Source organism: Malaclemys terrapin, chromosome 3 (genome assembly GCF_027887155.1).
Source record: "Malaclemys terrapin pileata isolate rMalTer1 chromosome 3, rMalTer1.hap1, whole genome shotgun sequence".
Lineage (NCBI taxonomy): Eukaryota > Metazoa > Chordata > Testudines > Emydidae > Malaclemys > Malaclemys terrapin.
Window position 1 is genome coordinate 54,239,186 of NC_071507.1, and position 12,704 is coordinate 54,251,889.

Below are 12,704 nucleotides of genomic sequence, written 5' to 3' on the forward strand. Positions count from 1 at the left end.
CTTTACGTAAGCAGTTTTTCTGAAAACACCTAACATATTCAGAATACTATGGTATAAAGCTCTTATTAGCTCTTGTGTGGAACAATCTACATAACTTGCTCTTTTCTTTGCCACTCATAAGTAATGCAGATGATAAAATCTTTCAGTCATATCTCAGCTTCTTGTTGTTTTTTTAAACACACAGGATCACACTTAAATACTGACAGTTTTTCATTTTTATGCAAGACCTGTTTTTTAATTTCCATTTTGGTACATGCTATATTTTTAGAAATGTCTTTGTTTCAATAATCGAGATAGATTCAGTATAAAACTTCCCAGGTGTTTCCTCATCCTTTGCAATACTGCTACCTAATGTCCATTTACTATTGACAGAAAACTTTTTATGTCTGGTCATGAAAACAAAAAACATTGCAGGTAAAGAGAAAAATGCAATAAAGTTTTATAAACTAAAACAATGTGCTCTAAAGAAGACCACCAAATACTTAAAGTGGAGCAACAGCTTTAATTCTTCAGCTCCTAATATTTATGCTTCACTCATAAATCAGTGAGCTACTTCAGATCCAAGTCAGGTCAACTTTTTTCACGTACTAAGGCCCCAGTCATACATTAGTATCTGCTAGGGTAGATTTGTATCTCTGTGGAGTCCCAATGACTGCAATGGGACTCTACACGTGCCTCTTTTAGAAGAGCCTGGTGCAAGGTCAGGCTCTTGTAAAGAATGTTTTATATTCTTGAGGGCTGATCCTATAAGATGCTGAGCCCTTCCTGTGCTGTGGGTCTTTGACTCCCACTGAACGGTCAAGGCCCTTAATTTTGGATACTTGATACCTTTTTGTTCATGATTTTCACAGACTTTCCTATATTACAAATATTAAACACACACCACACACACAGTACCATTATATATATTATACATACTGTCCCATTCACGCTAGACTCCATTCATGTTCACTTTTTCTTTACAGAGATCTAAAAGATCCTGTTGGAACTAGATTTATAAACAGCAAACATGAAACAGAGTAACTTTATGAAACTGTTCAGCTATTATATTAGAATTGGAAATTTGATTATCTTTTGACTTTTGCAGCTGCACGACTTTGGGGTGTAACCCGATAAGTTCTCAAACCATGCAGAGTCAGGGCTGGTCAATATTTGGATGAGAAAGCTCCAAGAAAAACTTGGACAGGTTGTGGTGTTGGCGATTCATTATATGACGCTCCCCACTGAGTCAGTACTGAACTAATATGCCAGCATGGTGTTAAAGGGTCATTATAGTATTCAGCTGACATCCATAGCTCTATTTCGAATCACTAAAGATATGGTAGCCTTTTTTGCATTTGTAGGGTTTCTGACCCCAGTATTTTGTCAAAACTTTAACTGTGATAGTGATAACATGCTACTTATGGAAACTACCCCTACCGTCCCAACTGGATGTTATTCTTCACTTCCTGTCCTAAAACAAAGGTATAATGTACCGACACACAATGGGCTGCTGCACATCTGTCTGAAAGATGGCTGTATTCCAGTAGTAGTTGAAGTGATTCCTTTGCACCTTTCCCTCTTATTGCATAAAACAATGCATTAGGGAAGAATTGCTCCCCCACATGTGCCCCCCACCCATTTACAAGGCTTTTTTAAAAGTCATTTTTCATTTCATTCCACCTTCTACTATCAGCAGCAGATCAATAAAGGTAGGGGAAATATCCAGTTTTTATTAGAACTGGAGGATATCCATGGGGACAACAGAGATATTTCCTGTGGATCCCAGCTGCCTATACTTTTCTGAAATATAGCAGTCATCTCTGCTATCCTAAAAATCATTTGACCCTCTTCCACGCACCCCATCTATTTAGACATCACATGTTAAAGCTGGAAACAAGAGCTACCATTGCTCAGGACAACAGGAATCTGCAATGTAGTCTGTTCTTTAACTTTGCTTTGAGAGGGGAAAAGGAAGGCTACTTAACTTATAGTAACAAGTTCTCTGAGCTGTGTGGTCCTCTGGGTATTCACTGTGGGTGCGTGCACCTATGCTCTATGCACCTGAGACTGGAAGATTCTTCGCTAGCAGTGTCTGTTGGTCCACACGTGTGCCCTGCGCCTCCTTGTGCTCCGAACCCAGGACATAAGGGGTGGCGCTGACGGACCATCTCTCCAGTTCCTATTCTACCACAAACCAACTAGGAAGGATCAAAAGGGGAAGGAAGTTCAATACACATTGGGACAACACATCTCAGAGAACTTCAGTTACTATAAGGTAAATAACCTTCCTTTCTTCTTAGAGCACTGGTCCCCATGTGTATTTCACGGTGGGTGGCTCACAAATAGTACTCACTGAGGAGGAGAGTGTGAGGAAGCATGCTGCATCACAGATTGCAGGACTGCTGTATCGAAGGACGTATCTGCTGAAGAAGCTTGGACCAGTGTGTAATGTCTGGTAAAGGTATGCAGTGAGCTCCATGTCACTGCTCTATAGATTTCTCTGAGAGGTATTCACTGGAGAGAAACTATGAAAGTAGTATGTGCTCTAGCTGAATGGGTGCTCATACCCTGAGAAGGAGAGGTTTCCATTTGTTCCTAGAACAGCAGAATGCAGCCCAAAATCCACTTCCAGAGTCTTTAATCTACTCAGCAATAAAGATGAACATTCTCGGGGATTTTTAAAGGGTTTCATCCTTTACAGATAGAAAGCCAGGGCTCTATGTACACCCAGAGAATGGAGTTTTCTGTCCTCCTTGGTGACATGAGGTTTTTGGATAGAATACTGGTAGATGTATGTTAGAATTCAGAGGGAACCTTTGGGATGATCTTGGGGTGCAACTTCAGGGACTTTATCCTTATGAAACACCACAAAGGGAGAAGTCTGCCAAAAGTGATGCAAGCTCACCTATTTTTCCTGGTGGAGATGCTTGCTAATGGGAAGGCCACTTTCTTGGGTAGATAGAGAAGGGAGCAAGAGGCCAAAGGCTCGAAAGGTGGATTCATAAGAGCTGACAACACTTGGTTAAGGTCCCAATTAGGAGTTGGTGCTGATACTGGAGGAAAAGTTCTGAGAAGACCTCTCAAAAAAACTGGTTGTAGCATAGGTGATTACCAAGAAGTTAAAAGCAACAGAGGGTCCTGTGGCACCTTTAAGACTAACAGAAGTATTGGGAGCATAAGCTTTCATGGGTAAGAACCTCACTTCTTCAAGTGAGTCTTGCATCTGAAGAAGTGAGGTTCTTACCCACGAAAGCTTATGCTCCTAATACTTCTGTTAGTCTTAAAGGTGCCACAGGACCCTCTGTTGCTTTTTACAGATTCAGACTAACACGGCTACCCCTCTGATACTTGATACCAAGAAGTTGTCTATCAGAGGATAGAATGTGTTAATCACTGCCACATGTACACAAAATAAGCTAGTGGATGGGCTGGTGGATAAACTTGATTACTTCAGTGAGAGGAGATATGCCAAGATGGTAGTGATTGCAGAGTACAGCAATTTTGGCACCAGATGGAGAACCTCTTCCATGTGGCAGTAGATCATTTTTTTGTAGAAGCCTTTCTGTGTTAGTGAGAATGGACTGTATTTCTGAGCACAAACTTTCTAAGCTCACTACCCATCCAAATACCAGGCTTTGAGGTGGACAGATGTTGGGTTGGGATGGCTGGTTTTACCTTTGTCTTGAGTCAGCCATGGTTGTAAGCTGATACATGGATGTGTGGACATCTGGAAGTTGCTAGGTGAACCAAAACTGTCTCGGCCACCAAGTTGCCACTAGGATCATTGTTGATTTGTCCTGTTTGATCTTGTTAAGGACCCAAGGTAAGAGGGGAATAGTTGGGAAAGCATACATCAGTGGTTTTGAGCTTGTACCAGGAATGCATCCCCTCTAGTATTGTGCACTTGAGCAGAAAAGGAGCAGTAGGTTGGACACTTCTTGTTTACCTGTGATGCAAAGAGGTCCCATGACAGGGACCCCCACTGCTGGAAGAAGTTCTGTACCATCAAGCTGTGAAGCTCCCACTCATGGTCCCTGTCGAAGTGTCTGCTGAGGCTGTCAGCTAAGGTGTTCATTACTCCAGAAAGTTGCACCTCTGACAGGTTGATCTGGGGTTGGATGCACCAACTCCATAATTTGACCACCTCTGCACAAATTGGAGTGGACCTCGCTGCCCTCTCCTTATTTATGTAGAACTCTGTGGTCATGTTATCCAACATGACCAGAACATGTTGGGAATGTCCTAAAAACAGAAACCTTCTGCAAGCCTCATACCTTCCTTGAAGTTTGAGTAGACTGATGTGTAGCTGGGATTCTTTTTGGGCCCAAAAACTTGGTGCCACTTGGTTGCTCTGTGATGATTGAGACTGGTTTGTCTAAGGTATCTCTGTTCAGAGCATAAACCATGCATAACCACACCTGAAGGCAATGAAGATGGAGCCTTATGTAGGGTGTTACGTATAGCAGGTGGCTCTGTGACCTAAAAGGATCCGATAGAAACAAGCTGTCAGTCGGAGTTGTGCAATGAGGTTCCTCATTGCGAGGAACCTGCCCTGAGTTAAATAGCCTTTGGCTGAAGTTGAGTCCAAAGTCACTGCAATAAATTCTGCATGGGTCTCCATTTGCTCTTCTTTTGGGGAAAAAGGAAGCATCTCGAATAGAAACCCTTCCCCTTGTGTTGAGGGGACATGGGCTCTATGGCTCCTAGCTGAAGAAGGTAATCTATCTCCTATCTGACAAACCTCTCATGAGAGAGGTCCCTGAAGAGGGATGGAAAGGAATTCTATTGTGTAGCTGGTGGAGATGATTTCTGGGTCCCATCTGTCTGGTATAAGATGTTGCTACATTGGAAAGAAGCCACCAAAGAAAATGTGGGTATCTGGTGATGTGGAGACTGGATAGAGCTCTTGAAATGACTTCTTGACAGGGGGGTGAGGATGAAAAATGGTGAGTATGCTGTCTGCTGTGGTGTATCTTCTGGTATTTCCTGGTGGTTTGTAAGTCTGTTGATTGACAAGGAGCTGGGGGTGGGGTGATGACTGTAAGGAGACGGTTTAGAGTACTTCCTCCAATGTGCTTGGGTATAATTCCACAGGGAAAGGAGGGTCATCTGGGAACCTTTGAGAGAGTGTAATGATGCATCCATTTTTTGCTGAGCAGAATGTTACTCTCAAAGGGAAGGTCCTCCACCATAGCTTGGACTTCCTTAGAAAACCCTGAGGAGTGAAGCCAAAAGCCCACCTCACGATGACTACTGAAGTCACCATGGTACAGTATCAGACACATTGAGTAACACTTGCAGGGACAACTGCTATGATCTCAGCTTATTATAATTAATAAAGTCATTTTTCAAAATAAGGGCCTGGTAATTTATTATCTGCAACTGTAGGCTTGCAAAAGATACACTTTTTCTCCTAAGGAGGGCCAGTTTTTTAGTGTCCTTGTCAAAATGGGTAGACCGAGGCTGGTGCACTCTGTAGTGCTCAGTGACAGCCTGATTACTAGAGAATTTGGGATGGAGTGGGAAAACAAATATTCCTTCCCATTAGGTGGAACAAAGTATCTTTTCTCCATCCTTTTCGGAGTTGGGGTGCAGGTGGCTTGAGTATGTCAAACTACCTTGGTTGGTTCCAAAGTGGTATGATTGATGGGAAGCGCCTCCTTGCTAGGGTCTGTAGTCTGGAGGATATCCAGAAGCTTGTAAGCAGGGTCTTGAATTTCCTCCAGAGAAATCCGCAGAGCCTCTCTGATTCTTTTCAGGCAGTCCAGAAATTGTTTGTAATTATCAGGTTGTGAAGGTGAGGGCAGTGTCACTACCTCGCCAGGAAATGAGGAAGCGAGAGCTGCAAGTGGATCGAGCGGCTCCAGTTGATTGGCTGTTCCTTCTTCTCACAGCACTCCTGAGGGGGCTGAGGCTCTTCCTATGAGGTGCTCTATGTCTGTATTCCAGCTCTGATCTCCTGGAGTCAGGAGGTCTAAAGTAAGGGTCGGGAGCCTCAATAGGGTCAGAATGTAGACTTGTATGGGGGACGGTGCCACTGGTCCTGGGATTGATAGACTGTCTTGCAGGAGAGATCAGGCATCCATGAGGCTCTGGAATTCCTGCAGGGGCTAAAGTCAAGTCAATGCATCAGCCTCAATCTCTCCAGAGGAATACAAGTTCTCGGAATCTATGTGCAGTTCCATTAGTATCAGCAGCTGAAACCACAGCTGGTGGAAGGGACTAGCAAATAATGTACTGACGGCATGAGTACCACTGTGGAAATTGGACCTGAGAATAGCGACAACTCCAGGTCGGTATTAACTGCTAGGTCCTCAAGGATGGTATAGCCAGGTGTAGTGTGAATGTCTGTAGGTGGAGCTGACAGTGCAGACTTGGGTCTGATGGTAAGTCTTGGCCTCTCTTCTTGCGGTGTGGAACCACCAGTGCAGAGGGAAATCACTCTTCCCCCTCCTTCACTAATGATGGAGCCGGACGCGCCCCTTGCATAGGTGGCAGTCTTTGAGTGTTCTCGGCTCTCAGTACTGATGGTACTGGCCCATGCTCCCTGGCAACTCCAGACACATTCACACCAAGGCGCAGAGTCTCACCTGACTTAGAAGCTGTAGGGGAGGCACTCCTCTTCTTAGGGGGCTTAGGTGGGGATTTCTCCCTCTTCTTATTAGCGTGTTTTTTCTTACCCTCTTCTTGTCTGTGTCTGCTAGAGCCTTTAAGTCTGGACTGGGACTAAGGTAAACCCGGTCCAGATGCAGTAATAGGTGGATCCTGCTGATATACAGCAGGGTCAGAAGACCCAGAGTTGGGTTGTGGCCTCATGGAGAGCTCCATCAGATGCCTCCTAAATCCGAATTTGCAAGAGCATCATATACGAGGTGGAAATGAACAATAAATCTTGCACTTGGGTGGAATGTGAGCCTCTCCGATGCAGTACAAGCAAGAGGCATAGGGATTACCAACTGGGAAGACCCTGGGGCAGGCCATGCAGGATTTAGGGCATAATAGGTGATCTGAATGGTGGGGATAACGGGGGCAGAACCCCTAATTCCAAAACACTATCTATCTACACAAAGATAAAAACTATTTACAAGAAAACCTGAGTAGAAGGCAGGAATGCTAACAAAGCTGCGTATACTGTTGGAGGTACGCCTTGGACCATGAGTAGTAGATAGGAAGTGGAGATATGGCTGGTCTGTGCCACCCTTATACCCTTGGTTTGGAGCCTGAGGAGGTGCAGGCATGGAGCAAGGGCATTGCTAGAGAAGAATCTTCAAGTCTCATGAGTATGGAGTGCATGCACACCCACAGCAAATACCTATAGGGACCAGCACTTGAAGAACACAGCATTAAAATTGCTGTTCCCTGCCTCTTGCCTTCTCTTTCACTCTTCTGTTCAGCTCCCACACTGTGGTCATAGAAGTGCAAGATCCCATACACCTGCCTTTCCTCTTTGCATGAACTACACCTTTGAGGTCCTTCTATCTTGCTTCCTGCTGTGAGAAAGATTAAGGAAACTGATGGGACACTGCCTGTAAAGCACTTTGAAATCTTCATCAATGATGGTGCTACACTCAAGCTATTATTACTATTGCTACATTATCCAGTTAGATGAACTTGCCTTTACTGACGAATTCCATTCAGTGAACCAGGTCCGGCCTTAGTGAAAATGGTGTCCTGGGCGAACTTGTATTTTGGCACCCTCCCTCCTCCTCTCACCATCACCCCCGACTCCTACAGTTCTAGGAGATAGGATATCTCCATTAATTTATATTATTTTATTATGGAATGTCCACAGGAAATGTAGATGGGTGTCTCCCATGGTCCACTGTGAGTTAAGAATCCCTTGATGAGCCCCTTACTTTGACTAGTCCCTTCAAGATGTGCTGGCTAATTACCTTGTGGACGTTACCCCAACATTTGAAATACAGGTATAGCGCCAATATTCCTAACTTCAAATACAAAAATGATACATGCATACAAATAGCGTAAACATATTCAGCAAATTGTAACCTTTTTATAGACATCTTACAAGCCCCATTTTGTACAAGATTTGTTGCAAATATATAATAGTGGTTGCAACAATGATCTACATGGTCATATTTTAATCAGATAACATCACAATGCGTAACTGCTACAACTAGCAAATTCCTAGGCCACTGTCAGCAGCAGCGCAGATGTAAAAGTGGTATGGTATATGGTGTATACAACACTTCTGTGCTGCTGCGGTGGCTTGTGGTGCCTGGCGGTTGGCCTGTGGCTTAAGGCAGGCTTTGCGCTGTCACATGGGGGCTGCATCTTGCCAGAGCCTATGCCACCCATGCAGTCCCTAGCCAGTCTTGGCTCACCACAAGCATTTTGACAGAAAGTACCAACCAGTAATAACAACAATAATAATACAAGTGTGTGTGTGTGTGTGTGTGTGTGTGTGAGTGAGAGAGAGAGACTGTGTGAAATATGAGACTGTGTGAGAGACAATCTGTGTTGGGGGATTGTGAAAGACAGAATGTATGTGGGTGTGAGAGCCTGTGTGTGTATGTGTGTGTTAGGGAAGTTTGAGAGACAATGAGCGCATTGTCACTTAAAGTCCTCCCCAACTCACGTGGAAGTTTTGTTCCTCCTGTCCCCGGCCTGGCCAGACCCCGCCGGAGACTGAGCGGTGCAGGGCCGCAGGCAGGGAGGGACTCGGCTCCGCTCCGGGCAGTGAGCGGTGGGCTGCACCGCCAGTTACTGCCCTGGCTGTGCTGCTCTGGGCCCCCCGGGGCTGGGGCAGAGCCGGAGCCCTCAGCCGGCTGGCTGAGGCACGAGTGAGGGAGGGGCAGGGGAGCGGGGTCAGGGAGAAGCCCGCCAGCCCAGAGCGGGGGAGGGGCTGGAGAAGAGAGGAGTCCGGCCACAGACAGCCAGGGGAAGCCCGAGTCCCTTGTGGCTCCCCCTGGCTACAGCGCCCTGGGCATGGGTCCTGTTCGCCTGGCCCTAAGGCTGGCCCTGCAGTGAACATTCAAGGCAAACTGTAAGCTCCCCCACATGACAATAAAAGCAGGTCTTTGACAAATCACCCTTTCAGTACACATGAAGAGGCTTGTATATACAGTGGCATGGTAACAGACGTTAGCACTGAGTAAAACCAGTGCAGATCAGCATCTGCCCACCTTAAACTATTGTTCCCGGGCCAGCAGAAAGTGTAAGCACTAACTGAGCTCTAGCATATTATTTGTCCAATGAAAAGACGAAAACATCAAACAGGGAAAAATGCTAAAAATTATTTAAGCTACAGTGGGGCAAATTCTTCCCTGATTTACAACCCTGCAACTCCAGTTACTTTAATGGGGGTGGTAAGACAGTGCAGAATTTGACACAAGGAAGAGTAACTGTTCCACCTCATCACATATACTTTTGAAGATGGCTAGTATTGGGTGTGATACCCAGTCACCCCTTTATTCACCATTGTCATATAATTAAGATAGGTTTTGCAGAAAATATGCCTTGTGAGGTATCATTCTATTGTGCTATTAGGTTTGTGAAGTTCTGAAGTTTGGCTATGTATGTGTTACTGAAACATTTTGTGAGGTTGAAAACACCCACAAGCAGCCTTTCAGGTACAATAGTAAAAAGGCCAAACAATGTTAATGGCTTCTTGTGGAAATGCACACAAACATAAGGATTACCCCAGGAACTGTATACAATAGAAATCTCTCAGAGAGTTAGCACTCGACAATGGGAACTGTTTGACCTAGGTCACAGCAAAAGAGCTTTCCAGCAAGTGGGAAGATGATTTAAAAGTGGGAAATGACATCATGATGGTACCTCCCTACAACAACACACCTGGAAACACCTGAGGAACAAAGACTGAACTGGGGGAAATGATAGTCCCTGGCTAAAGGGATTTCTAGCCTATGTATGAAGAACGGGGAAACCCAAGCTGCAAAACAAAGGCAAAAGCAGCCTGTTTATCACACAGGGTGAGAATTTGCTATTTCATCAAGTATGTTAAGCCCAGTTTGTGTTTTTGTTTATTTACTAGATAATCTGGTTTGATCTGTTTTCTATCACTTATAATCACTTAAAATTAGGGCCGTCAATTAATCACAGTTAACTCACGCGATTAACTCAAAAAAATTAATCGGGATTAATCGCACTTATAACAATAGAATACCAATTGAAATTTATTAAATATTTTTGATGTTTTTCTACATTTTCAATATTGATTTCAATTACAACACAGAATACAAAGAGCAGAGTGCTCACTTTATATTATTTTTTATTACAAATATAAGCACTGTAAAAATGTTAAACAAAAGATAGTATTTTTCAATTCACCTCATACTAGTACTGAAGTGCAATCTCTTTTATCATGAAAGTGTAACTTACAAATGCAGATTTTTTTTGGTTACGTAGCTGCACTCAAAAACAAAACAGTGTAAAACTTTACAGCCTACAAGTCCACTCAGTCCTACTTCTTATTCAGCCAATCAGTAAGACAAATAAGTTTGTTTACATTGACGGGAGATACTGCTGCCTGCTTCTTACTTTCAATGTCATCTGAAAGTGAGAACAGGTGTTCGCATGGCACTTTTGTAGCTGGCGTTGCAAGGAATTTACATGCCAAATATGCTAAACATTCATATGCCCCTTCATGCTTTGGCCACCATTCCAGAGGACATGTTTCCATGCTGATGATGCTCATTTAAAAAAAAATGTGTTAATTAAATTTGTGACTGTACTCCTTGGGGGGGAAATTGTATGTCTCCTGCTCTGCTTTACCCACATTCTGCATATATTTCATGTTATAGCAGTCTCAGATGATGACCCAGCACATGTTGTTCGTTTTAAGAACACTTTCACTGCAGATTTGACAAAATGCAAAGAAGGCACCAATGTGAGATTTCTAAAGATAGCTATAGCACTTGACCCAAGTTTTAAATATCTGAAGTGCCTTCCAAAATCTGAAAGGAACTAGGTGTGGATCATGCTTTTAGAAGTCTTAAAAGAGCAACACTGATGGGGAAACTACAGAACCCAAACCACCAAAAAAGAAAATTAACCTTGTGCTGGTGGCATCTGACCCAGATGATGAAAATGAACATGCGTCAGTCCGCACTGCTTTGGTTCATTATCAAGCAGAACCCATCATCAGCATGGACGCATGTCCTCTGGAATGGTGGTTGAAGCATGAAGAGACATATGAATCTTTAGCACATCTGGCATGTAAATATCTTGCAATGCCAGCTACAACAGTGCCATGTGAATGCCTGTTCTCACTTTCAGGTGACATTGTAAACAAGAAGCAGGCAGCATTATCTTCTGCAAATTGTAACCAACCTTGTTTGTCTGAGTGATTGGCTGACCAAGAAGTAGAATTGAGTGGACTTGTAGGCTCTAAAGTTTTGCATTGTTTTATTATTGAATGCAGGTTGTTTTGTACATAATTCTACATTTGTAAATTCAACTGCCATGATAAAGAGATTGGATGCACTACAGTACTTGTGAGGTGAATTGAAAAATATATTTTTTATTTTTTACAGTGCAAATATTTGTAATAAAAAATAAATTTAAAGTGAGCACTGTACACTTTACATTCTGTGTTGTAAGTGAAATTAATATATTTGAAAATGTAGTAAACATCCAAAATATTTAAAATAAATGGTATTCTATTTTTTTAATCGCGTGATTAATCGCGATTAATCACTTGACAGCCCTACTTAAAATCTATCTTTTGTAGTTAATAAACTTATTTTATGTTTTAATCCAAACCAGTGTGCATTTGACTTAGGTGTCTGGGGATAATCTCATCTTGGTTACCACAAGTGTGCATGGTCCTCTTCACATTGAGGGAGAGGCTGACCAGGTTAAACCCATATACTGGCCAGATTTGACCAGGTAGGATGATACTGCTCTGAGTTCCTAGGCTGGGAGGCTGGTGGTTAGAGAGCATGCAGGTAACTGCAGCTGGGTGTGTCCCTACTGGTGTGAATGCTGGTGACAGTGCAAGCTTGGAGGGCTTTGCAGCTTGTCACAGCAGCACAGTGTGAGAGGGAGCCCAGGCTCGTGGGTCAGAGGGCTCAGTGGTACCCCAGATCCAGGTGGCACGCTGCGGGGAACCCGTCACATAGGGATTTCAAGTTTATTTATTTTCATCTATGACACTAGATATACCAATATGTCTCTGATTGCAGCCAGAACCCTGGTGCGATGGTGTGGTCTGTAAATGCATTTGAAGATATAAGGTGTCTAGAGTTCACTGGTGAGCTGCAGGGATACACTTACCTCTCTCTCCTGGTCTTTTCTAACTTGTCTTTCAAGATCATGATCTCTTTCTTGAGGGCAAGCTGTTGGCTCTCTGCATCCCGCAGTTCTTTCTTCAGGGATTTGATTTCATTAGCATGTATTATTTCTCGTTTGGATAGTTCCTCTTCATAGAAAACACTCTTCTTTTCCAACTCAGCCTTTAATTTGGTGATCTCTTGCTGATGTTCTGTGCTGCTCACGCCTGGTGAGCGACCAACTTGCTTTTGCTATAAAAGGAACATCTCAAAATTAGTTTTCTTGCACTGCAGATCACCGCAAACATATCTTAATAATAATTTAATCTTGATATACACAAGCTGATGTTTATAGAAGGCACGCTGTGAGGGTATAATTTATACAATAGACTACAGTTAAATATATACATTTATCTCAACTGCGTAAAAGTCAGTGTGAAAGCAGAGTCAGGACGGATACTCCTCTCT

The 12,704-nt window shown here is 43.4% G+C and overlaps 1 protein-coding gene across 7 annotated transcripts in view; it reads right to left on the minus strand.

The window, feature by feature from the left end:
- The window catches only part of CDC42BPA (CDC42 binding protein kinase alpha), a 339,222-nt gene that overhangs the window by 85,924 nt on the left and 240,594 nt on the right, over positions 1-12,704 (minus strand). For all 7 annotated transcript variants that reach the window (XM_054023831.1, XM_054023829.1, XM_054023836.1 and 4 more), the window contains exon 15: positions 12,241-12,488. In XM_054023831.1, coding sequence (XP_053879806.1) covers positions 12,241-12,488 — 248 coding nt within the window. The remainder of the gene's footprint in view (positions 1-12,240; positions 12,489-12,704) is intronic.